Below are 23,890 nucleotides of genomic sequence, written 5' to 3' on the forward strand. Positions count from 1 at the left end.
GAAGACAGTACTCTCTATACAGCTTGACTTTGTTCCAGACTAATAAGCAAGTGGGTTGCCCCACAGCGAATAGATCATACTATCACAAAGCATAGCTATGCTTGCTCTAAAGGTGGCCGTGTTCCTTTAAGGCAGAGGTAGTCTAACTGCAGCCCTCCAGGTGTCCATGGATTACAATTCCCATGAGCCCCTGCCAGTGAATGCAGTGAATGCTGGCAGGGGGCTCATGGGAATTGTAGTCCATGGACATCTGGAGGGCCGCAGTTTGACTGCCCCTGCTTTAAGGTTTCTGGGAACTGATCCTGAGTTACTGAAATGATGCAATCGTTGTACCCAATATGACATCCAGATCTGGGAAAGAGAACAGGGAGGGGAGCAGTAAAATACCTGAGGTGTTGATTGAGCTGATATTGCTTTTGCCCAGTCAGTGAATTCCTTTCCAAAGCCAAATGCTGTTTGGCACTTTAAAGAATATCAACGATGTTCCACCCTTTCAAAGGCAATTTCAGCACTGAAGAAGACAAGTGCAGAGTTAACATTCCTTTTCTTAGCTATTTCTATCAACGTTAAAACTTTATTTATTTTATTTATTTATTATACCACCCTCCCCGGAGGCTATGGTATTCCCAGTTGCAATGTATAGCTGCGAAAGTTGGACCATAAGGAAGGCCGAGCGTCAAAGAATTGAGGCTTTTGAACTCTGGTGCTGGAGAAGACTCTTGCGAGTCCCTTGGACTGCAAGGCGAACAAACCGGTCAGTCCTAGAGGAGATCAGCCCTGACTGCTCTTTAGAAGGCCAGATCCTGAAGATGAAACTCAAATACTTTGGCCACCTCATGAGAAGGAAGGACTCCCTGGAGAAGAGCCTAATGCTGGGAGCGATCGAGGGCAAAAGAAGAAGGGGACGACAGAGAATGAGGTGGCTGGATGGAGTCACTGAAGCAGTAGGTGCAAACTTAAATGGACTCCGCGGAATGGTAGAGGACAGGAAGGCCTGGAGGATAATTGTCCATGGGGTCGCTATGGGTCGGACACGACTTCGCACATAACAACAACAAACCCTCCCCGGAGGCTTTACATTTGTTTGGTGTTATGGGGTTGCACATGATAAACCATCTCTGATCTGGAGATAGATATGTATTAAATAGACTCATCCATGTCTGCCACTGGCTCCAGGCAAGTTGCATGGCATCAAGTCATCTGGTAGCCACTGCTGGAAAAAACTGCATAGTATCACCCAGGGGGCGTACGTGAGGGCACAAGATATAGTAAGTGAATATTATTGAATGTGTACGTCATGTATATGAGCAAGTTAGGAGTGGGAGATGTAGTACAATATCTTTCTGAATCTCTTCTGCAAGTGGAACAACTCTATGCAGATGGACTTCTGGTTTGTGTATCTGTGGATCAAATCCCTAATGTATAATCCTAACTATTAAGTTAATGTTACTCTTGTAGATGATTGTATTCTTTCATTTTAAATATGAAGAGGAGTCTTTTGGCCACTATTAAGGATTAACATTTTTCGTTTCAGTGTAAGCCCACATCTTCATGCTATTTAATGATGTTCATCCCCCCCATCCCCCTGGCTACATCTGGTAGTGTCAATTATTTAACTTGATGTCCTTTAATGTATGTGCTTTAACTCTGTTTTAAAATGGTAGATGTTTCCATTTTGTAAGCCACCTTAGGCATTGTGGGAACATGGGGGAGAATTTTTTTTAATGTATGCGTTTTGTGGATTCACACTCATGTCTGAAGAAGTGCCCAAGTCTACAGATGTTCATGCTGAAATAAAAACATTTATTATTTCTTAAACTACCACCAAGATTTTTGCTCAAACACAGCTCTGGAATTCGTATTAAATTGTATCACATATTCATGTTGTTGTTGTTAGGTGCAAAGTTGTGTCCGACTCATAGCGACCCCATGGACAATGATCCTCCAGGCCTTCCTGTCCTCTACCATTCCCCAGAGTCCATTTAAGTTTGCACCGACTGCTTCAGTGACTCCATCCAGCCACCTCATTCTCTGTCGTCCCCTTCTTCTTTTGCCCTCGATCGCTCCCAGCATTAGGCTCTTCTCCAGGGAGTCCTTCCTTCTCATGAGGTGGCCAAAGTATTTGAGTTTCATCTTCAAGATCTGGCCTTCTAAGGAGCAGTCAGGGCTGATCTCCTCTAGGACTGGCCGGTTTGTTCGCCTTGCAGTCCAAGGGACTCCCAAGAGTCTTCTCCATCACATATTCATACTCATACCCATTTATATTTAGAAAAAAAAATTTGTGCCATACAATGCCAAGTGAGGACCTCCTATATTATTTGTTACAGCTTGGTACTCAGTTGGAGCCCCCTTAACTTATACAATTTAAATGGCACTTCAGAACTATTCTAATACCGCATTTTATTCCAGTGGCATTAAAAATTATATCCACAATAGCTTAAAGCAACAATTTGTTATTATTCCTCCATCAATGTGAAATAAAGTTGCTGTGATTAGCTACAGTTAAGTAATTTGAAGCCCTTTGATTTAAATTCCATCATGGAACCGAGCAACAAATGTTTTAAGTTTGGTTGGATGGTGCCCATATTATTTTAAATAATGAATTGTTTTTTTGAATTTGCTTAATTTTTATTGCTTTTTGTGTCTTGCCATGTCTGGTCTCCCTTGTTTGTGATCACATAGTCCTGTATTTGGACATTCCCAAATTTCAGCAAAGAAGTCTGCATCATTTCCATGTAGGCTGGTCCTTATAAACAGCTCTCTGTTTCTCTCTCACTCTCTGCAGAATTTCATCCCTGCCCTCTGAAACCTGATCCTACTAAGAGGTTATCTGGCTCTCTCAACAGCATGCCTTGTTCTAAGTTTTCTCCAGTGATTAACAATGGATCTCCAACTATCTTGGGGAAAAGAAGCTACGAACAACACAATGGGATGGATGGTAAATATTTTGTGATATAAATACATTGTCTTTCTACAATTCTAGGCCAGGGGTGGCCAAACTGTGGCTCTCCAGATGTCCATGAACTACAATAATCTACTATCAATCATGGTAATTGTAGCATTGAGCCTCTTGTGGCGCAGAGTGGTAAGGCAGCCGTCTGAAAGCTTTGCCCATGAGGCTGGGAGTTCAATCCCAGCAGCCGGCTCAAGGTTGACTCAGCCTTCCATCCTTCCGAGGTCGGTAAAATGAGTACCCAGCTTGCTGGGGGGTAAACGGTAATGACTGGGGAAGGCACTGGCAAACCACCCCGTATTGAGTCTGCCATGAAAATGCTAGAGGGCGTCACCCCAGGGGTCAGACATGACTCGGTGCTTGCACAGGGGATACCTTTACCTTTACCTTTAATTGTAGTCCTTGGACATCTGGAGAGCTATAGTTTGGCCTAGCCTGGTCTTCAAGGTAGTTGTTGCCCCAGGAATTTTCTGTTTGGATAGGTTCTAGTAGGAACTATTGTGGTTTGAGGTTCGAACTGGGATCCGGAAGACCCAGGTGCTAAGCTTCCACTCTAGCATGGAAGCTTGCCAGTTACACAGCCTCTTCCTAACCTACCTCACAGAGTGGTTGTGAAGATAAAATAAAGAGAGGAGAACTATTTAAGCTGCTTTGGGTCCCCATTGAGGAGAAAGGTGGTGTGTAAATAAACAAATAAATACCAATCACTTGCTAGAATGAATGAATTACTTTAGAAAATCATGAAATAACACACATTTCATTTCCAAATATATGTGAAGGAAGTGAATGGTAATATAGAAGTCTCTGCCTAACAATTCCTAAGTGTCTTAACAGTCTTCTTTAAATAAACTTTTAACTGTGACTTCAATTTATCATATGGCACGTACGTAATGTAGCCAAGAGATCCAAGGATTATCTGGCAGCTAGACAAGGGACATTTGGAGATGGCATGCCATTTCCTGCCTCTGCATCATAATCTCTAATGTTCCTTGGAGGAATTACCACCCAAATCCTTGAAGGTCTCCCATGCAAATACTGCCCAGGGTAGGCCCTGCTTAGCTTCCGAGATCTAAAAGAATCGGACTTGCCTGGGCTATCCCTTGTTCATCTGGTTAATTCACTAGAGGAGAAGCTAGACAGGCAGTGTGTTGAAGGAGAAAGACCCTGTTTTTTGCTCTTAGGACTGCAAGATCCCTTTCTCTCTACAGAAAGTTGTGTTCCCATTAAGTACCTTAGGATAGGGGTAGTCAGCCTGTGGTCCCCCAGATGTTCATGGACTACAATTCCCATGAGCCCCTGCTAGCAAATTGTAGTCCATGAAAATCTGGAGGACCACAGGAATTGTAGTCCATGAACATCTGGAGGACCACAGGTTGACTACCCCTGGCTTAGGAGACTGAGCCTGTAGAAAAAATAGATATTCTGGCTTGTCGAAGGAATGATTCAAAGAATGCAGCTATGACAGTCCTTGTCCACTTTCCTCCCTCAGAGGCAAGATTTTCCCTCCATTTGTCTTTGCCAACTTCCTGTCCCATTTTGTCACCGTATAATATTCTGGTTGTTTGCTCAGCCCAGGAACCTGAGGAAAAGAATGAGAACTCCTGTTAACTTACATGACTTAAATGGCACTTGAGAAGTTTCAAATTAACATTCCAAATTAACAAAATATTTTATTTAAGATAGGGGTGGATGATCAGGTAAAATCAGGGGGTAAAATTCCTATGGTGGCTTAATATAGATAACTCTTAACTTATATTTAAGACTAATGAGATTTTCTTAAACTTTTCACAGTTACTTAAAATCCTTATGCTGAGAAGCTTTTGTTACAGTGTTTTCCAACTTTTTAAAAAGTATTCTCTGACTCTTTTAGTTTCCAGAAGGCTGGTACATTTTTTTCCAGTACCAAAATCCCTTCTCTTGAAACTCATCATGAGTTTTTAACTCATTCTGAAGGTCTCCAAAGGCAACCACACCAGACTAGGGATCGCCGCAATTTTCAAAGCTATCACCCTGTTTAACTGGGTAGAGAAATTCCTTCTTTCTCTAGGTTAGATCTATCCCCTTTCCTTAGCCCAAATGGGAGTCTCTGTCTAACTACCCACTCATCCTTGCCAACTTTCTCCCAGTTCTCCTCTCTATGTTAAACTGCTCTCAGTGAGGGCTGAATTCCAACTCACTGAATACTCGACTCATCAGCTGTAGCCCAAATCAGACAATCTTCCTCAACATCCAGTTCAGAAGTCATTCTCTGCTCAGCTGATGTTAACCAATCAGATCTCTTGAAACAGCTTGTCACTCAAGGCTTTCTGGCTCGGTGAAGAATTAACCCTTCACCGTCCTTTTATCTGTTTACACAGCATTTCTATGATTTTAAATGTGCAGTCCATCACAGCAGAGGAACATGTTTGGAGGAGGTTCTGTAACCCCTCTGAAAGTTGATAGAAACTATAAGAGCCAGTCTCAATTTGCAGAAGCTTTCATTGGCAATTGACTGGTATGGATTAGTTTTAAATTGCATGATGAACTGTTAATACTTTTTGGCTATTGATACCATAATAGCCTCTTGTGGCGCAGAGTGGTAAGGCAGCAGGCATGCAGTCTGAAGCTCTGCCCATGAGGCTGGGAGTTCAATCCCAGCAGCCGGCTCAAGGTTGACTCAGCCTTCCATCCTTCCGAGGTTGGTAAAGTGAGTATCCAGCTTGTTTGCTGGGGGGTAAACGGTAATGACTGGGGAAGGCACTGGCAAACCACCCTGTATTGAGTCTGCCATGAAAACGCTAGAGGGCGTCACCCCAGGGGTCAGACATGACCCGGTGCTTGCACAGGGGATACCTTTACCTTTACCTTTTACCATAATAGCACTAAAAATAATATTTGGGTGCCTGGTTGTCCTACAGTGGTTGTCCTGATTGTGCCTAAAGTTTTGATGCTGGTCCCTAGGAATTTCCGAAGTTTTATCCCAGTCCTACACCATAACCTCTGTTACATCTCTCACTGTATTAATGTTCCTCAAGCTCCCTTTGGCATTTCTAATACTTCTCTTGGATGAAATCAAATCTTTATTTTAAAAAAGCAAACAAGTAAACAAGTTACCTGTTCAGGTAACCTTTGGCATTTAAATTTGTTTTAAATCTTGTGAAATAATGCTTCCAGTTCTGATTTGTTCATATGATTTTTTTTTATTCATTGTGTTCTGTCAGGCAACATGAAGAAGCGCCTGCTGATGCCTAGCAAAGGTAAGATTTGGAACAGCACTCATCTTGTGCTAGGACAGTGTGGATTTCAGTTTATTCTACTGGCTTTTAAAGTTTGTTTGTGATTGTTACTACAACTTCTGTGTTGTATATAAATAAATATCAAATGAAGAAAATCATTTTTCTGTGCATAGAAGTGCAGAACTGTTAGGGCAGTTTTTCATTTATATTTCCAGTCTGCTCCATTCAAAGGGTAATAGCACTCTAGATTAAAATACAAAACATACCCTTTGGAACTTAATTGTTGAAAAATGTTGAAGTCTTTTGCAAAACATTTGGGGTTTGTCAAGTCTCCAAAGAGAAGAGTTGTATAATGAGAGATCTACCCATCACTCCTCCCTACACGCAGTTTATATCCTGCATAAGCGGTGGTTCATTGTGTTGCTTTTGCAGATAGGCAATTTTAGACCTCTTTGGGACTTTAAAAGGAAAGAATTAATCTAGTAGGCAATAGCAAGTCAGGGCAGGCATGATGCTGTCCTGAATGCTGGGTATTATTTTTGAAATGAAACAATAAAAGCAAGCCACCTTGATGAAGGAGTACCATATCTGTGATATTTTAACATTATTCTGAAGTCAATTGTACGTCCCTTTGCAGTGGTATAGTACAATAGTAAAGTTTGTTGTTCACTTGAAACTGAATCGTTTGACAGACTCCTGCAACCTGAGAAATGAATAGCCTAGCCATGAAGTGGGTGGAACCTGATAGTTTAGGGATTCCAGGAAAGCTGAGCTCTGTTAGTGGTAGGCATTTCTACTCACTGTGGGCATGAGATGAAGGAATACATTGATGAGATCTGAGCTTTATTTTGAATACCTTCCAACCTAATGCAGGGGCAAACAAAATAAATACTGATCCGGCACCAGCAGTTTTGCCCAGTTCCTCTTATTAAATACTGTGGCATATTGCACCTTGTTCATGAAATCTTCCCACTTCCAGTATCAGGTTTTGGGATGCTGCAAGTGGATGAAGGAGGACAGGAAAAGTGGGATCCTGTGTCTACACAGGATCATTCCACACACATTGGATACTGCACTTTGGAAGCAGATTTTACTGTTTTGCAGCAGAAATCCAGCTACAAAAGCATGTTGAAAGTGCATTATCCAACATTTGCAGAAAGAGCCACACATTCATAAAGAGTGTTTTTTTAAGTGGAAAAATTAATTAATAATTAGAAATTACTTTCAACATAGAATAGCATTCTCAAATACATGGCCATTTCTGTTTCAAAATACAACAAAAGGAGACCATTACTGGGAAAATTAATTTTGAGCTGTATTTTCTTGAATGAATTTTGTTTTGCTGTAGAAATGTTGTCATTAACATCACAACACACAATGTTTATAACAATACTTCCACTTTTGGAGGCATTTATTGCTTCCAGTTCTGGGCCAGTATCGTTCTGGCTGATACCGGTAGGTACATCATGAAATACCACTGATGTTTAGAAAGTTATCCTGTGTTATATCCTAAGAAACAAAAACATAAAATTAGTTCTAATCTTGGTAAGACTATACCCATGATATATTGAATCTTTCTGAATATTACACCAGAATTCTTTGACAACATAACATTATCACACAGGTGGAAATAAGTACCCAGTTGCTTCTCGCATCCCCAACACATATTTGACATCTTTAAATAAAATTTTATAGCCTAGATCAGTGGACCCCAACCCCTGGTCCAGAGACCAGTATCGGTCCATGGATCAGTCGGTACTGGGCCATGGCTCCTCCTTGTCCTCCTCCCCGGCAGCTGCTTCGGGGGGTTCCCTGCCACTCTGCCGCCGGCTCACCTTTGGTGCTCTCCGGTGGCCACCATCGCTGGGGTTCCCCCTCAGCATGGCACTGCGCAGCTGCTGCTGGCAGCACCTCCCAGCGGGCGGCAGGAAGTCAGGCAGGAAAGCAAGTGGAGAAGGGGCTCAGGCGGCGGCAGCAACGTTCCTCGGCAGAAGACTACTCTCACCCCAGGCCTCAGTAAAACTGTCAAGCGTTGACCGGTCCCTGGTGATAAAAAGGTTGGGGACCACTGGCCTAGATGACGCGCGTAAGGTTTCAACTAACTTATGGTGGCCTCTATAGGAATATACAGGAAACATTCCAGAATCTTGCTTACTCTTGGAAAATCTCAACCAGACTAATTCCCACTCATTCCCCTCAAGACTTTTCTGATGGTCCCCTATCTCCAAAGCTTCTGGTGGCAACAGTGGCATATCTACCTCTAAGACAGGGTTGTGGCTTTTTACCATTCCTTAGATTGCATCCTAATCTTCTCCTGGTCGATTCAGCAGAATCTGCAGGGTATTAAAATAACCAAATTTTATGTGGATGAACTTTGGGACTCCATAACTGTTCACTAATGAGTGATCATACAGTCTTATATATATTTGAGGAATTGATAAGAGGAGAGAAACGCTGAAGTAATAACATTCTTCTGACTTTATCAGAACTACTTGGTAGACCTAGCAAAATTCCTGGGAATGCTGGTTGCTTGTTAGAAAGTAGCAGCTTTGTCCAGAAACTTCGTAAGTGCTGAAATGTCTACCATGGTTTTCATTCAGACTAAATGTCTGAATTTGAAGTCCTTGCTGTGTTCCTAGAGTTGTCTCTAGCAGCAGATTTAATTTCTCTGGAAGCTTGTGTATGAATACACAAGTTCAATTACTGGCTTAAGCCTATTTTCCCTCTTGTGGATCTTGCACTTCTAATACTAACAGGCATCTCTTAGTCAAAATGGAAAAGGTCTCTTTCAGAGAAATTACAATTTATTAAATCTGAACCACTGCTTGCCATTGGCTCCTAAGCCTCCCTCCAATGACAATCATTACAGATCCGCCCAACTCACTGGGCCTTCAGTATGAGTTGATTAATGTTCTCTAGTATTCTACCTTTTTACAATGTTGTTTATTGTTATCACTATATTGTTGTTATTGTTATCACCACATTATTACAAACTGAGTTACCTGTATCATTCCTGTTTCATGTAAACTGTCTTGAGCCATTGGGAAGGGTGGTATATAAATTAAAAAAAAAATATCCTAGAAGCTTAATGGCTTTGGGTTATTACAAAGCTAAATCTGAAATTAAGCAACGGATTTGAGACATCAAACTTCAACACCATTTAAGTACTGCTGCATAATACCATGATTCGAGGAACAAGAAATTGGCATTGTCAAACTATTTGCCTCATCTGTTGATTTCCAGACACGGAATAACTTTCACCCTGACCTTTCTCCATGTTCTTCCATCCCCTTTGCTAGAACAGTGATACTTTAGGAGCGCTTCTGCCCTTGTGCTACAAGGAAAATTGAAACAGTTAGACATGCACTGCTGCATTGCACTTTTTATATTGGCATTAGATATAGCTATATTTACACCCATTCTCCAAAAAGTCCTGGGAAGGATGAAGGAATAGTACACCTCTCTTCTAGTAGACCTTGAATCTGAAACCTTCAGATAACATCTCCAAATAATGTGCAAATAATGTCAGAGGTACATTTAGCAACACATATTTAGTGACATGTATTTGCTTTTAATGTATATTTTTAACAGAAGTGTGTGTGTATATATATAAAATAAACACACTGTTAATGTATGTTTTATTATGCTGATCCATGACTGTATAAATTATTGATTGGTTGACTACTATGATTCCAATATCAGATTGCAGACATGTACATTCATCTCAGTGTCAACGCCACGAGGTACTCCCTTAGCTGGTAGATACACAAGGACCAACTTCCACAGACAGACCACTTTCAAGAGCTTCAACAAATGCTTTAATTTCAGAGGCAGAGCATGCTCCAGAACCATCTGGCTTGGGATGTGTAGTTTATGAAGAAGCTCAGATGAGCATCAAATGGCTTGAGCTGGGAGCAGTTCACCTAGCATTCCTAGCTTTTCAGGGCAAGAAGTCAGATGTCAGGATGAAATGAGACCTGGATAATTCTACAAAGGGCCCAGTGAGATGCATATATAGGCAAAGCCAGTCTTTGAATCCACAAGAGGAGAACAGGTAATTAGAGTTTCCACCCTTGACTGAAGGTTGGAAGAAAGCCTGCTAAACACCGTTTATGCACTGGAGGTTTCATGCTGAGCTGCAGGCTGGAGTTTTAGTCATGGCAGGTTGCTCTACCTCTTCCTGCACCCACACGGGGGAGCATTTGGCCCAGTGCACCTCATCCACCCCCGATTTGTGTTCCTGCATGGGAGCTGGGGCAGTGAAGTTCCCAGTGCATAAACGGTCAAAGTGAAGTCTAAATCCATGGCTGTGGGAAGATTCAGAAGACTGCTAATACACTTGTTTACACACCTGGAAAGCTATTTTCTTCCATTTTTAAGCTAGGAAACATCTCCCTGTGTCTGTGCAAGGCACAAACCCTCCACTTTTTTGTAAGCTGAAACCAAGCAGTGCCTCTTCTCAAAAACATATAGCTATTCCCAGCTTTATTGCACTGCCTTGATGAGGAGGTGCTTTACAAGACTCCAGGAGGCATTGCCTTTCTGTCTTCAGGGAAGTAGCTTCCTGCATTGTAGGATGGTACTTACCATGGGCATCATTTTTTTGTGGTGGTGACCAACTACCCTTTCTCAGAATTTCAAAACTGTCCAGGACAGGCTGTAGGTCACTGAAGATGCATTGAGTATTCTGTTGCCTGCTTTACGTTTGTTTTGTAGCAAGCTATCTCTGGGCTCCCATCTGGCCCAGTGGATACTGTAAACATAAAAATGGTTGCTATAAATACTCCAATTGAGAATCCCTGCCTTAGGAATTGGAGCAAATGTACTTTGATTAGTTTATGTATTGATACTTATATATTTATTTATATTATATTATTTTGGTGGTAACTTGAAGCATGTAGGTACATTTAGTGGTTGGTGGGTTTCCAGTATACAGTGCTGTTTATGTTATATTTAATTTCATTATGAAGTCAAAAAATGTACTTTTTTTGTAGACCGGTCCATGCTATGATTGCTGGTGAGGTAAAAATGGTTGAAATTCTGGTGGAATCCTTTGAGAGCTTGCTTCCCATGTGTTCAAATTAGGAAAATGTCATCAATGAATCAAGTACAGCAGAGGTGTTAATAGCTATGAACCATGAGTAGCCTAGGTTGATGCTATGTGGATGCCCCTGGCATTAATGTGACCATTAATGTGCCAGTGTAAACTGTTGTGTAATTGAATATATTTGCAGATAAAACAAAGGGGTAAAGTGTAGCAGTCAGGTAAGCTCTGGTATAATCAGGGCTAATATATCTGCTGGCTTGTAGCCCATCTTCATGGGGAATGCTAGAATACAGAGACTCAGCATCCATCGTGATTAAGGTGATGTTCCCTGGAAGGCTGCCAATGCCTTGTCATTTCCTGAGGAATGCAGTTGCATCAAATGAGTAACCAAGGTACTGATGACATAGGACAAGGCTCCCCAAATTTTTGTTCCTATGGGCACTTTGGAATTCTGACACAGGATGATGGGCTCAGCCACAAAATGGCTGTCACAGGATATGGAGCCAACCACAAAATGTTGGGGAGTGACATTTTGTATACCTCTAATGGTAACTCTTCAGTATCTCAGGCAGAAGCTTAGCACGATGCCTTTTAAATAAAATATATTGTTTAAAATATTTTCGTAATTACATACAGTGGTCCTTGTGCTGCCCCAGTCCATCATATCTACAGTAGCCAATCAACAGGAAAAGCCTCACTTGGCCTTTCCCATTTGGGAGGTACCTCAATAAGTGTTGGCAAGCTCCACAGCAACCACGGACACTGCATTGGGTAGTCCTGGCATAGTACTTTAGGATGGAGTATGTATTACCAGATAGCCCTGCAGTGCTTGGAAAGAGTCCATTTTGCCAGATATAGTGACTGTGCCAATGCTTGAGACAATGGACTGTCTTGAGTTGCCAGGTCTGTGTATCTTAGGTAGCAGAAGGTGCTTGGCTAAGGTTCCTGAGATGTGTCATCATAGATTTGTTTTGTACATATTTGGGTAATTCCTTCATTATCCTGTTTAATATTTTTTTTTGCAATATCTATGTAGGATCTAAGGATAATGGACTGGAAAACTTGAGGGTCCAAAGAGTTGTTTCACTGCCACTTTTGTACAGTCCAACTTGTTCATGAGAGCAACTATGCCTCCTTAGTCAGCATCCCTGTTTAAGAGTGTTTATGTGTAGTACTAGATACTATTGGTTGATTACATCATTGTGAACATTGTGACAAAAGTGTTCTGTACAGTTATTCAACAAGGTATTGTGGCCAGTAGGACTGGGCCATGTAAAGTTCCTCACCCCATACAAGTGATAAAAAGATTGCATTACATTTTGAAGTGCTTATGGATTTTTTAAATTATTCTGCATGTAAACTGCCTTGAGCTCCATACAGAAGATGACTAATAAATGTGTTAAACAAACAAACAAATAAAATGTTGAAGAAAAATGAAGTATGCTAGAAATAATGTGCAGACACACGTAACGTGATCGGCACACGATAAAAGGAAATCTGACAAAATAGTGTAGCAATGGTTACAGCCTACAGGTATTGATTTTGTTCAGTGGCAGTTGCTAGCTTGGAGAAGGTTGCCACATCAGCACACCAAAAAGATGTTTTTATTCTTGCAAGAGGCTTTAATTTCAGGTCTGAATTTTACTCACAAGTTGATTTATATTTCTGGTTGTTTTAGAGAGCTTTTCCACACATTTGGCTTACTCCTGATTTTTGTTGGCAGTCAATCCGCAAGGTTTGGAATAGATTTGGGGCATGGTTCTTCTGCATGTCTCCCTTCCCTCTGCATTTTCACAGTTGTAGAATCAGTTTATTTTGTTCCACATGTGCCTTAATCAAGATTTCCAAGGGAGGGTAGTGGTCATGGATGTTGTCATTGATGGTGTCACAGCACTTCCCCCTTTTTATTTTTTGCACATAGTTATATCCATGTCATAGCTGCATTTTAATGTTATAGTTCCAGCAGGGTCTCTGAATTCTCATGTTTCATTTTTTTTAAGTTAGCCATTTCTCTTGCAGAGATATAAGGGAAAAGGCATATCTCTGCAAGAGAATAGGCTAGAGTCTTACTTGGTGACAATAGGTTAAACACAGGATGGTCTCAAATAACTCAGAACAAGAAAAAAAGACCTATCATGGCATTAAACAATAATAAAGAATGTTTTCAAACAATGTTCTTTCTTGCGTTTACTTTTAGTTTATTTCATTCCAAGGACGTCAGCCAGAACAGTTTTCCAGATAAACTCTGTTTTCTACTCTCTTTTCCTCAGTGGCAAGTCCTCTCTTCTTTTAAGCACAATTAATCTCAGTATGTTTGTTTCACAACCTCAATACAAAAAATAATATAAATTGGCCAAAATGGTATGGAGACCCTGGTCCAAAAAGACAAAGAAAAGATAGTAGAAAACGGAGTTTATCTGGAAAACTGTTCTGGCTGACATCCTTGGAATGAAATAAACTAAAAGTAAACTCAAGAAAGGACATTGTTTGAAAACATTCTTTATTATTGTTTAATACCATAAGGATAGGCCTTTTTTTCTTGCTTAAAGACTTACTTAAACAGAATTAAAGCTGGAACTCAGAACTTGCTTAACCTATAATTGCGACAGTATAGCGATATATCAGTATTTTAGTGCTTTAAAAAAACAAAACCATCTTCACTGTGGGGGGAGAGGGTGTGGCTTGTCAGTGGTAAGTTCAATTAGTGAAAACTGGACTGGAGGTGAGTGAAAATGGGTGGGAGAAAGAAAACCAACAGAATCCTCACTCGTGAGGAAAAAGGCAACTCAAAATTGGCTTCTGGCAAAATATCAAGGTAAAAGGGGATAAACTGAAGCAGTGTGGGGCCCTAAACAATGAAAAAACTAGTCAGAAAACCCCCAGAGATAGTGTATCAAAGTATAATGTGACACGTGGATGTGCTAAATTCATTATTTTCTTCTTAGTGGTCTTTCTGCAGTACACTAATGAGTTCTGAATATAGGCCTGCAAGATGTAGAACTTTCTAGAATGAATTATGATTTTTAAAAAATTGGTGGTAGGACCAACCCAGCTTCTACCATCTATACAGAATTTTCTCCAACATAGGTTGGCTGCTTTAGAAATTTCCTATTAATCCTTACTTCTACTTTTAACTGAGCTCAGTTGATCCAAGTCCATCTGTATCCTAATGTGTGTGTCCATGTTTTAGGGGTTGCCCTCCATTTATGGCCAGGTTTTTCTATCAGGAGAAAGGGCCAATATTCTCATCTCATTCTCATTCATTCAGTCTTCTTAAGCCTCACAGGAGCTATAATAACTGTAGTACTTTTGCCAGATTATGGATGATCCGCCTTCAGTTCCGAATCACAAGCAATTTCTGTCGGCTTCGGGAGCCTCATTTGCTGAATAGTGTTCCTTTTTATCAATAACATCCTTGATTTGACAGTAAATTGAGGCATAACCACTGATCTCTCAGAGGAATACAGGTCTTGCCCTCTAATTCCCACTTATTTCCCCTCATTCCCTGGATTGTCAACAAAATTGCCAGATACAAGATGCCTTGGACCCTAATTATACTCCAGTGCCCTCGACATCTTTGTTCACCAACTTCTCCACTTAACCAAGGAATGGTTTCTTGTCTTAAATCTTCCAAGGACCTACTGTCTCAGTGGACAAGATTCTTCACGCAGATATATTCTACTGGGCTTTATGGCATGCAGCTGTCAGGTCAACAACAGAAGGTTTTTCTGAATGTTGGGAAACACCTTTCTCATTATTCTCATTCTGCAAAAGGGAACTGCTTTTGCACTGTTCTGTCAATTGCTCTCTGTTTTTCTTTCACCAGGAAATATTAGCAAAGGAAAATTAGCATTACCTGTCACAAGGCCTCAGCCTTAAGAGCTTAAGAGTCTGTTTAGCAGCAATCTCTGCATGCAGGTATGGCCGCTCCACTTTTGTGAAGTCATTGGTCAAGTAGTATTTCGGTGACCTCTTAATGACTTCATTCTCCAGTCTCAATTGCCGCTCTGGCATGAAACCTTCAGCTGGAAGTGTTTTGAAATGATATATCCTTCCTTCCTACAATTGTTCCCAGATTTCATTCAAACTGGGACCAAACGCTGCTAATAGACTTCCTGTCTCTTGATGCATATTCTGCATTCCTTAGATGTATGCAGGGAAGGCCCTGGCTTTTTATACTGATGATAGTCTTTGTTTAGAAAAGCCTCACAGCTGCTTATCTGCTATGGGAATAGAAACGTAGACCACATGTGTCTACCCAATGTCAGGGACTTGGGTCATGGCCATCATAAATCTGTGTTAAGATATTGTCCACCTGACCCCTCCATTTATGGTTAAACACTCTTGTACAGGGGTAGTCAGGTCTTCCATGCATTTCTCCATGGAAATTCCACTATTAGAACTGTACAGCTCAGAAACCAGATTTCAGCCCTCTACATTTGTGAAAGAGCCTCTTGTGGCGCAGAGTGGTAAGGCAGCCATCTGAAAGCTTTGCCCATGAGGCTGGGAGTTCAATCCCAGCAGCCGGCTCAAGGTTGATTCAGCCTTCCATCCTTCCGAGGTCAGTAAAATGAGTACCCAGCTTGCTGGGGGGTAAACGGTGATGACTGGGGAAGGCACTGGCAAACCACCCCGTATTGAGTCTGCCATGAAAACGCTAGAGGGCGTCACCCCAAGGGTCAGACATGACTCGGTGCTTGCACAGGGGGATACCTTTACCTTTACATTTGTGAAATGTTGCATTCAAGATCTGATGCCACCTTTGGTGGGGCAGTGCACAGCTTGTTTTTCTCCTAACAATCCCTGATCCTATCTCCAGGTAAGTCAGTTAGCTAATCTTCTACCAGAGTGTCTTGCCAGAGAACATAAAGGAGGAAAACAGGTCGCTCACCTGTAAAACTGATCTTTTTGGAGTAGTCATCTATGTGATAGTACTCCTGTCCTCTATATTAGGTGCTCTGAACTGTTTGCTGTATCAATCTGGGAAAAATTAATCATGAAGGCATGGCTCCACTTTCCTTGACTTGGGGTGGGGCCTGCCCCCTGACCAGACTTCATAGTTAATTCCAGAAAACTGAGAACAGGCACAGAATCCATTAGTGCACAGATGACTACTTGCATAATATTAGTTACAGATAACCTGTTTTCCCACAGTTCATCAGACTAGCCAGCATTTTTGGAGTTTTATGTAACATAAGATAAAGTTGCCCAAAAAAGCATGTTGGAATTGAACACTGTTTCATTTCTCCCTCTCTGTCTGTTCTTGATTATTTTTTATTTAAAAAACAATGGAATGTAAACATTAATCTCAATGGAATTACCAAATTCCCTTGCATCAGGTAAGGAACCACAATCAGGTATACTTTAAAATGATGAAAACAAGCCTAAAAGGATTTACTCAGAAGGAAATCTTTCATTCAGTGGGGCTTACTCCCAGAACAGTGTTCTCAAGAGTGCAGATTCAGTTGTTTGAAGATGTATTGTTTGGGTCATGCAGGACTGCAGCATACATACATGTAAACCACTCACAGCCTGTCAGCTGTGTATCTTAACAGAAAAGTATTGACTTTACTGAGAGTAATGTGAAAGTTTAGTTATTGTTGTTAACCCATTCATGCATTCAGTTCAAGATTTGATTCAGTTGTATGAGAAATACATATGCAGGTACTATTCCTAACTGTACCAAAATATTTAATTGTACAGTTTGTGATGCTCAAGATTCACACCACTTGTCCCTAACTGGATAGCTAGCACTATTTTGAAATGATATAACTGGATAGCCAGCATCATTTCTACCTATATATGAGCCATTGTGAATATTTCTGTAACTTCTTTTTAGCATAAATATTAAAATAGCTATCAGCGAACTTACCATGAGTTGTACGTTGAGTGAAACAAGGCCTGTGGCTAAAAGCATATCCAGTGGTCGCTGGACCTCTCAATTCAATAAAGCAATCTAAGGTCATTAATGCAATAGTACCATGCTAACTCTGCATAATATAAGGTTACGCTACCATTTTTAAAGTAACAGACAAAACAAGTTGGCCAGTCTTCACATGTGGAGTATTATTTTTAATAATAATAAGAGTAATAATAATATTATTATCAATAATAATATTTATTTTCCGTCTCTCCCAGCAAGCTGGCTCATGGGGGGTTACAACATTAAAACCCAACAATAAAATATAAACCATCCCAACTTAAAACCATTCTATATCCGATGAAAGACTAACCCCCCCCCCCCACATCTGTTTGACAATTCCCCTATCTGGCTCCTCAAGAAGATGCAATACAAGGAGAGTCTGATGTCCCAGCCAAACTGAGGAGGGGCCCTTATTGCCATCTGGCCTCAAGTAAAACCCTGATGGAAGAACTCTGTCTTGCAGGCCCTGGGGAACTCCACAAGCTCCGTCAGGGCCCTGAGCTCTTCTGGGAATTTATTCCACCAGGTCAGGGCAAGGACAGAAAAGGCCCTGGCCCTGGTCAAGGCCAGGTGTACTTCTCGTGGTCTGGGGATCACCAGCAGATTCATATCTGCTGAGTGCAAGTCCCTGAGGAGGGTGTAAGTTGATATGTGGGGCCCAGACTGCAGATGGACTTAAAAACACCCAAACCTTGAACCTGATCTGGAATGCAACCAGTAGCCAGTGGAGGTATCTCATCACTGGCTTGATGTGGAACATCTCCAAGATGTTCCAATGAGGACCCTAACAGCTGCATTCTACACCAGGTGTAATGGGAGAGGAATGGGAAGGCGACTGTAAGCCGCTTTGAGTCTCCTTCGGGTAGGGAAAAGCAGCATATAAGAACCAACTCTTCTTCTTCTTCTAATTTCCAGATCAAGGACAAGGGTAGGTATTCAGGGTGGGGGTGGTGGAGAAGCAAGGTGATGAATTGAAAACAGAATGGGCAGAGAGAGGAGGGTAATAAGTTAGGAGAGAAATACCCTCTCAGGATGTGACCTGTCTTTTGTGCTTCAGAAAAACCCCTATGATTTAAAAACTACTCTTGCTCAGTTCCAAAATGCTCCTAAATCTCCTTATTTGGGAGAGAGTTGTGACCAACTATTGGAAAATTCTTTATTCTTTTATATTACCCTCCGCTTTGATTCTAATCAGTTGACATCACTTGAGTTGAACCAACTCAACTCAGTCTGGGACTTTCCAAAGAATTTCTGTCACACAACAAAGGGAAGATCATCTAGTTGTCACTGCATGGAGGATGTGGCCATAGTCATGTCTTTAAGGTCCTAATTAATTCAGGGAAACTCTCCACAATAATACTTTGTTTCAGGAGATGCCTTCATTTTTGCCAATTTTCTGAGAATAACTATTTTGATCCTTGGTCTACTTCATGTGCTTTTTTTTGGGCTACATTTTAGAGTTGTGTTCCAATAGTTTATTTTGGTTCTGTTTTGGCTTTCTATCTTATTCAGGCCCATTGGTTTGATTGTGTGTGTGTGTTGACTCTATAGTGTTTCAGGACTTGTCTTTTGATTATGTAAAGGGGAAAATTACACATATTACTTTTTCTGATTTGTAGAACTGGGTGGAGCAAGTTAACAGTCAACCATAACTATTAAGCATAGAGATACCAAGATGTGGTTATAAGAAAAACATCACCTGCTGAATTCCATGTACAACTTCCCCCCTAGTAGTACTGCTTTGTGTGCCTCCCCATTGCCTCCTTGGTCCAGGATTGACTCTCGGAGGGGCGAATCAGGATCTGCTTTGCAGAGATTTTATCCCGGACAGAGCCCGCCCTAACTCCTCCCAACTTGCCCTTACTCTTTTATTTAATAACCGCGGAGCGGTTTACAGATGGTTGAGGCTCACAGGCTTTTGGCTTGTCCAAAAATATACAAGAAGTCCATACAGCTATGTTCAATGTACTTGATTTCTCTTGTGTGTTCAGAGTGGCACACTTTTTAAAAAGAGCCCATTTGGAATTGTACCCTTTTGGATGTACAGATGTTTTCCCTTCATTGTCTTATCTGGAATGAGAATGAAAAGGTCAGAGTGGGAAAGCATGGCATATACATCATTTTTCTTATATGTATCTTTCAAGGGCCCCAGAACTGCATGTTCATCCCAAGCAATGAGTTTAGTGGCTTGGTGTGGATTTGAACCTGAGTGTCTGTTTGCATGCTGCAACCTACACCGCATGGGCTTGAAACCTGAAATTCTACTTATTGAAGGATACAGAATAATTAAAGGTTCCACTGCCATAAACCTTGACAGCTATGCACTTCGAATGTATGCCAATAGCCATTTCCATGGGCTGTTATATCCAAAAGCCTGTGGCCCAACCTGTGTGCCTCTCTGAGGCCTAAGAACAGGAGTATCTTCCCCATTCTATTCTACTCTGTCGCCTTTCCTTGGAGCCCAGATCTAAGCTCCTCACAACCAGTTTAACTAGTCTAAACTTGTGCTCAGTGGTGGAGAAAATTATTTTTCTCCTAGCTGATGTTGACAGATCCACATGTCACTTACGTACACCTTAGCCAGCGTGAAAATTGAGATCACTACTACTAATAATATATAATAACTTTATTTTTATAGCCTGCCCTTCTCAGTTGTCTCAGGGGGAAAACAACGTATTCAATTAACTTTTACATTGATAAACAGGGATAACCAGTTTTTGAATATTTAAATTTAAAATATATAAATTAAATTATATTAAATTAGAGGTAACCCATTGTAGTACAACTTATATCTTCAGGCTAGAGGTTTCGGATGTATCTTCATCTCATTTTTATTGTTTTTAACTGTAATATCTGAATTCCTGAATTATATCATACTACATGTATTCCAGAGCCTCTTGTGGCGCAGAGTGGTAAGGCAGCCGCCTGAAAGCTTTGCTCATGAGGTTGGGAGTTCGATCCCAGCAGCCGGCTCAAGGTTGACTCAGCCTTCCATCCTTCCGAGGTCGGTAAAATGAGTACCCAGCTTGCTGCTGGGGGGTAAACGGTCATGACTGGGGAAGGCACTGGCAAACCACCCCGTATTGAGTCTGCCATGAAAACGCTAGAGGGCGTCACCCCAAGGGTCAGACATGACTCGGTGCTTGCACAGGGGATACCTTTACCTTTACCTTTTTACATGTATTCCTGGCTGTGCTGCTGACCATGTACCAGCCCTCTGATTGGCAGCTACGCCATATGCCCAAGTCTCCTACCCACAAGGAGAGTTCATGGGGGCCCTCCACTCCAGCTCACTGTCTGGTCCTCCCTGTTCTGCATGAGCAAAGACTCAAAGGCAGAGGGTGGGTGATGAAGGAGGACAGAGATCCTCCAGAGCTCATCGCCTCACTCAGTGAACTCACCCACCCTCCTCAGCATGGGCTTTTCTGCCCTCCTGCCCCTTCTATGGCATGTTTTGTCTGCGTGTGTGTGTATACAGCTGCTTCATGGGTGTATAGTGTAAAGCAAGTTATGAATAACTTTGTACCTTAGAGAGGGACTTTGTTTCTACTTTTTGTACTGCCCTGAGAATTAGGGACTTGTTGGGTCACACAAGATAGTTGCTAGAGCCACACCATCAGAGTGTTAACTTTCAGGGTCTGCGGCAAAGAACTGCACTTTGGGATCAGCTAGCATTTGTCATTTGCAGCTGCTCCTCAGTCCTTTAAAACAACGGGGTACTTGAGAAGAATCTGTGAATGTGTAAAAATCCTATGAATATACAGAGAAAAACCCCTTTGTATTTAATGTGTATAGGATTGCTGTTGACTGCACTGGAAATTCGTCGTGGATGGAACAAATGAATGAGCCACACATCAGATTCTCTCTGGGTGCATAACAAAGTGTACATTTGAGATAACAGTAAGAAAAGATTAATGAGTAAATTCTGGTAACCAATAGAAACCACTTTAATACAGATGGAATTGAAAAACAGGATGTTTTGAAAGTAAATCTCATCCATTTGCTTGTCCATTTCTGCTTGGTCGGTCGGTCTGTTTTAAATAAAACCCTTAATTTGAACTGGTAAATGAATTAGGGATTTGGGAGACAGGAAATAGAATTGACCAGTTTATCCCATGGTAGGAGTTCAATTAATACAGTTTCAGACATCTTCTGGATTAATAAACAATAGTATTTTTTCCCCTTGTGTTAAGAATGTAGGGACAGCTTCTCCACATTTTTTTACTCAGTGACTTTGAGTGGGAAGTATTTTTTTTATTCAGAGTTTCATGGCTACAGTCGTTTATTTTTAAGGAGTATGTTTTCTCTGTTTTTCTCTTCATGGTTTTCAGATTTCACAATCTGAAGTATTGTTTACATACTTTGAAGTATTGCAGCAGCAGTTTTCAGGAGATATTTTTGTTTATGTATTGGTTTTTGGAGAAGTGTCTTTATCAGAAAACCATCTCTGAATTTATGAGGAGAATTACTGTGGAAAATCAGTCTTCTTTCTTAATTTCCTTTTTTGTTGCCCTATAATTACAACTGGTTTGCATACAATAGAGACATTTAAAAATAAAAATCCACTTGAGTGTAGAACATTTGGCTTAATAATTAAAGAAAGGAAAGTAGCATTCTACAGAGAATCTGAAGTGATACCCCCCTAAAGAAGCTTGAAGTGAAACATGTTTCACAAAAATTCAAGATTCTTTCCCTACAAGCACCCAGGTTTTCTTCTGGTTTTCTTTGTTAAACTTGGTGTGCCCTTTTTTTCTCTTTTTCCCCCCTTGCTCCCCCCTTAAAACATGCCTTCCATTATAACCTGCCTCAAAAACCCTGACAAACAAGCAAACCTTGCAATACCTCCTGAAGATTTCCAAGGACGAGGGCTACCCCTCACCTCTTCAGGGAGCCCATTCCATAGAGTAGCAGCCAGGATGGAAAAGGACCAAGCTCTGATTGATACCAGATTGGCCACTCTTAAGTAGTGGAATAGCCAACAAATGGCTACCTGAGGATTGTGGCTGGCATAAAGGGACATATGGAAGGATATAGTTCACAGATTGAGAAGGTCCAAAGGTCATAGCTAGCATCTTGAACTGAAATCAGAAACAGAGTGGCAACTAGTGTAGTTTCAAAATGTTCCAGTGACTAGCCCCTGATAACAGTTGGGCTTCAGTATTTTGGACCAGTTGTAGTTTCTGGATTGTCTTCAAGGACAGCTCTACATAGAGTGTTTTGCAGTAATCCAGGTGGGTGGATCAGCCTTACCAAGCCAGTTGGGTCTAGGCTACAAGAAAATTGGCGAGCTATATGCCAGCCTATATTTCAAATGCCGTCAAGTTCCACGAGAATCCCCCACGTTCTTAACCTGCTCTGAAAAAGCCAACTTCATTCTATCTAGGATAAATGAATTCACGCCCTCTAGAGCAGTCTCTCTCAACTTTTTTTACTGTTGAGAAATACCTGAAATATTTTTCAGGCTTTGTGAAACCCCGGAAGTGGCATGATCGTACAGAATATGGTTGGGAAGCATAGATGTATACACAGCCACTTGGGGCCCCACCCCTCAGGACCATTTTGGGAGGGGGAACAGGTTGCCGTGACCATATATGATTTAGCTACCTGACCTCAGCTTGAAAGCACCAGTTTAGATGGATGCAGCTGGAGGCTCAGATGATGAGATGTAGAGCTGGGGGTCATCTGCAAATTGATGACTCCCCTACCCCAGAAAATCTCATTCAGCAGCCTCATATATATTAAAGAGCTTAGGGGAGAGAATAGAACCCTGTAGCACTCCCCAAATAAATCTTACCTAGTTGATTCTGCCCATCTGATGGAAACACTTTGTGTCCAGCCAGCCAGAAAGAGTGAAACCACTGAAGGGCAGCTATATATTCAAGCCAACTGTGATATGAACAGAGTGGTCAGCTCTGTTGAAGGCCACTTGAAAACTCTAATAGTATCAACTGGGAAGACTATCCCCTGTCAAACTTTAAATAAAACTCATCTATCAGTGTAACTAAAGTGGTATTGGTACCTAACCCAGTCTTGAAACCAGATTGAAAAGGGTCAACTGATGAGCAAGTTTTTATCAGCAAAGCCTTGATGCTTCCATGACTCTCACTCATAAATTGACTAGCAAATCCAGTGCTCCTAACCCACACCTGGATTACTTATCCCTATACTTCATTATTCTTATTTCTAGGACATTTTATATTTTTAATTCTGCTTTCATTCCTCCTTATTCTTCTTAGTATTTTCCTCTGAAATATCTTTTAGGCCCTCATTCTTAAATAAGCGATCGTACTATGAGTGCTTTACAGTGCCATCTTAAACAGAGGGACTAAGCCTTAGAAATTATTGTCCATTTTTTTCTTTGCATTTCTTTGCATCTTTCATGCTAACAGTACCCTTATGACCATGAGATGGTTTTGTGAAACTGTTAGAAAAATTAATGATGAATAGATGTATCCCGACTGCAGGCACACGACAGGTAGGCAGAGATAGTCAGAATCTAATTCCAAAATCCAGATACCAGTTAAAGTACACTCACAGTTTCAAGTCCAAATGCAAAGGCAGAGATCTAGAGCACACGTCAGAGAAAGGAAATCAGTAAGGGATACAGACCGCAAGTTATTAGACACGTTGCTTCCACGCAGTGTCCTCCTGCAGTGTCTCTGTTACTATATGTGTGTTTTGGTCAGATCTGCTGGCTGCTTCTTCCTCAGAGGAGTCGTCTGCACACTGGGCTCTGCTGCAGCTGGTTGGTC

General features: G+C 41.3%; 1 protein-coding gene across 10 annotated transcripts in view; it reads left to right on the forward strand.

The window, feature by feature from the left end:
- Positions 1 to 23,890, forward strand: part of MTA1 (metastasis associated 1) — a 91,591-nt gene that overhangs the window by 44,096 nt on the left and 23,605 nt on the right. For 9 of the 10 annotated variants that reach the window (XM_077309536.1, XM_077309528.1, XM_077309534.1 and 6 more), the window contains 2 exons: positions 2,786 to 2,938; positions 6,154 to 6,189. In XM_077309536.1, the coding sequence (XP_077165651.1) occupies positions 2,786 to 2,938; positions 6,154 to 6,189 (189 nt within the window). Of the gene's footprint in view, positions 1 to 2,785; positions 2,939 to 6,153; positions 6,190 to 23,890 lie in introns of those variants that run through there. The other variant, XR_013226465.1, reaches the window with a different exon arrangement.

The sequence above is a fragment of the Paroedura picta genome, chromosome 14 (assembly GCF_049243985.1).
Source record: "Paroedura picta isolate Pp20150507F chromosome 14, Ppicta_v3.0, whole genome shotgun sequence".
Lineage (NCBI taxonomy): Eukaryota > Metazoa > Chordata > Lepidosauria > Squamata > Gekkonidae > Paroedura > Paroedura picta.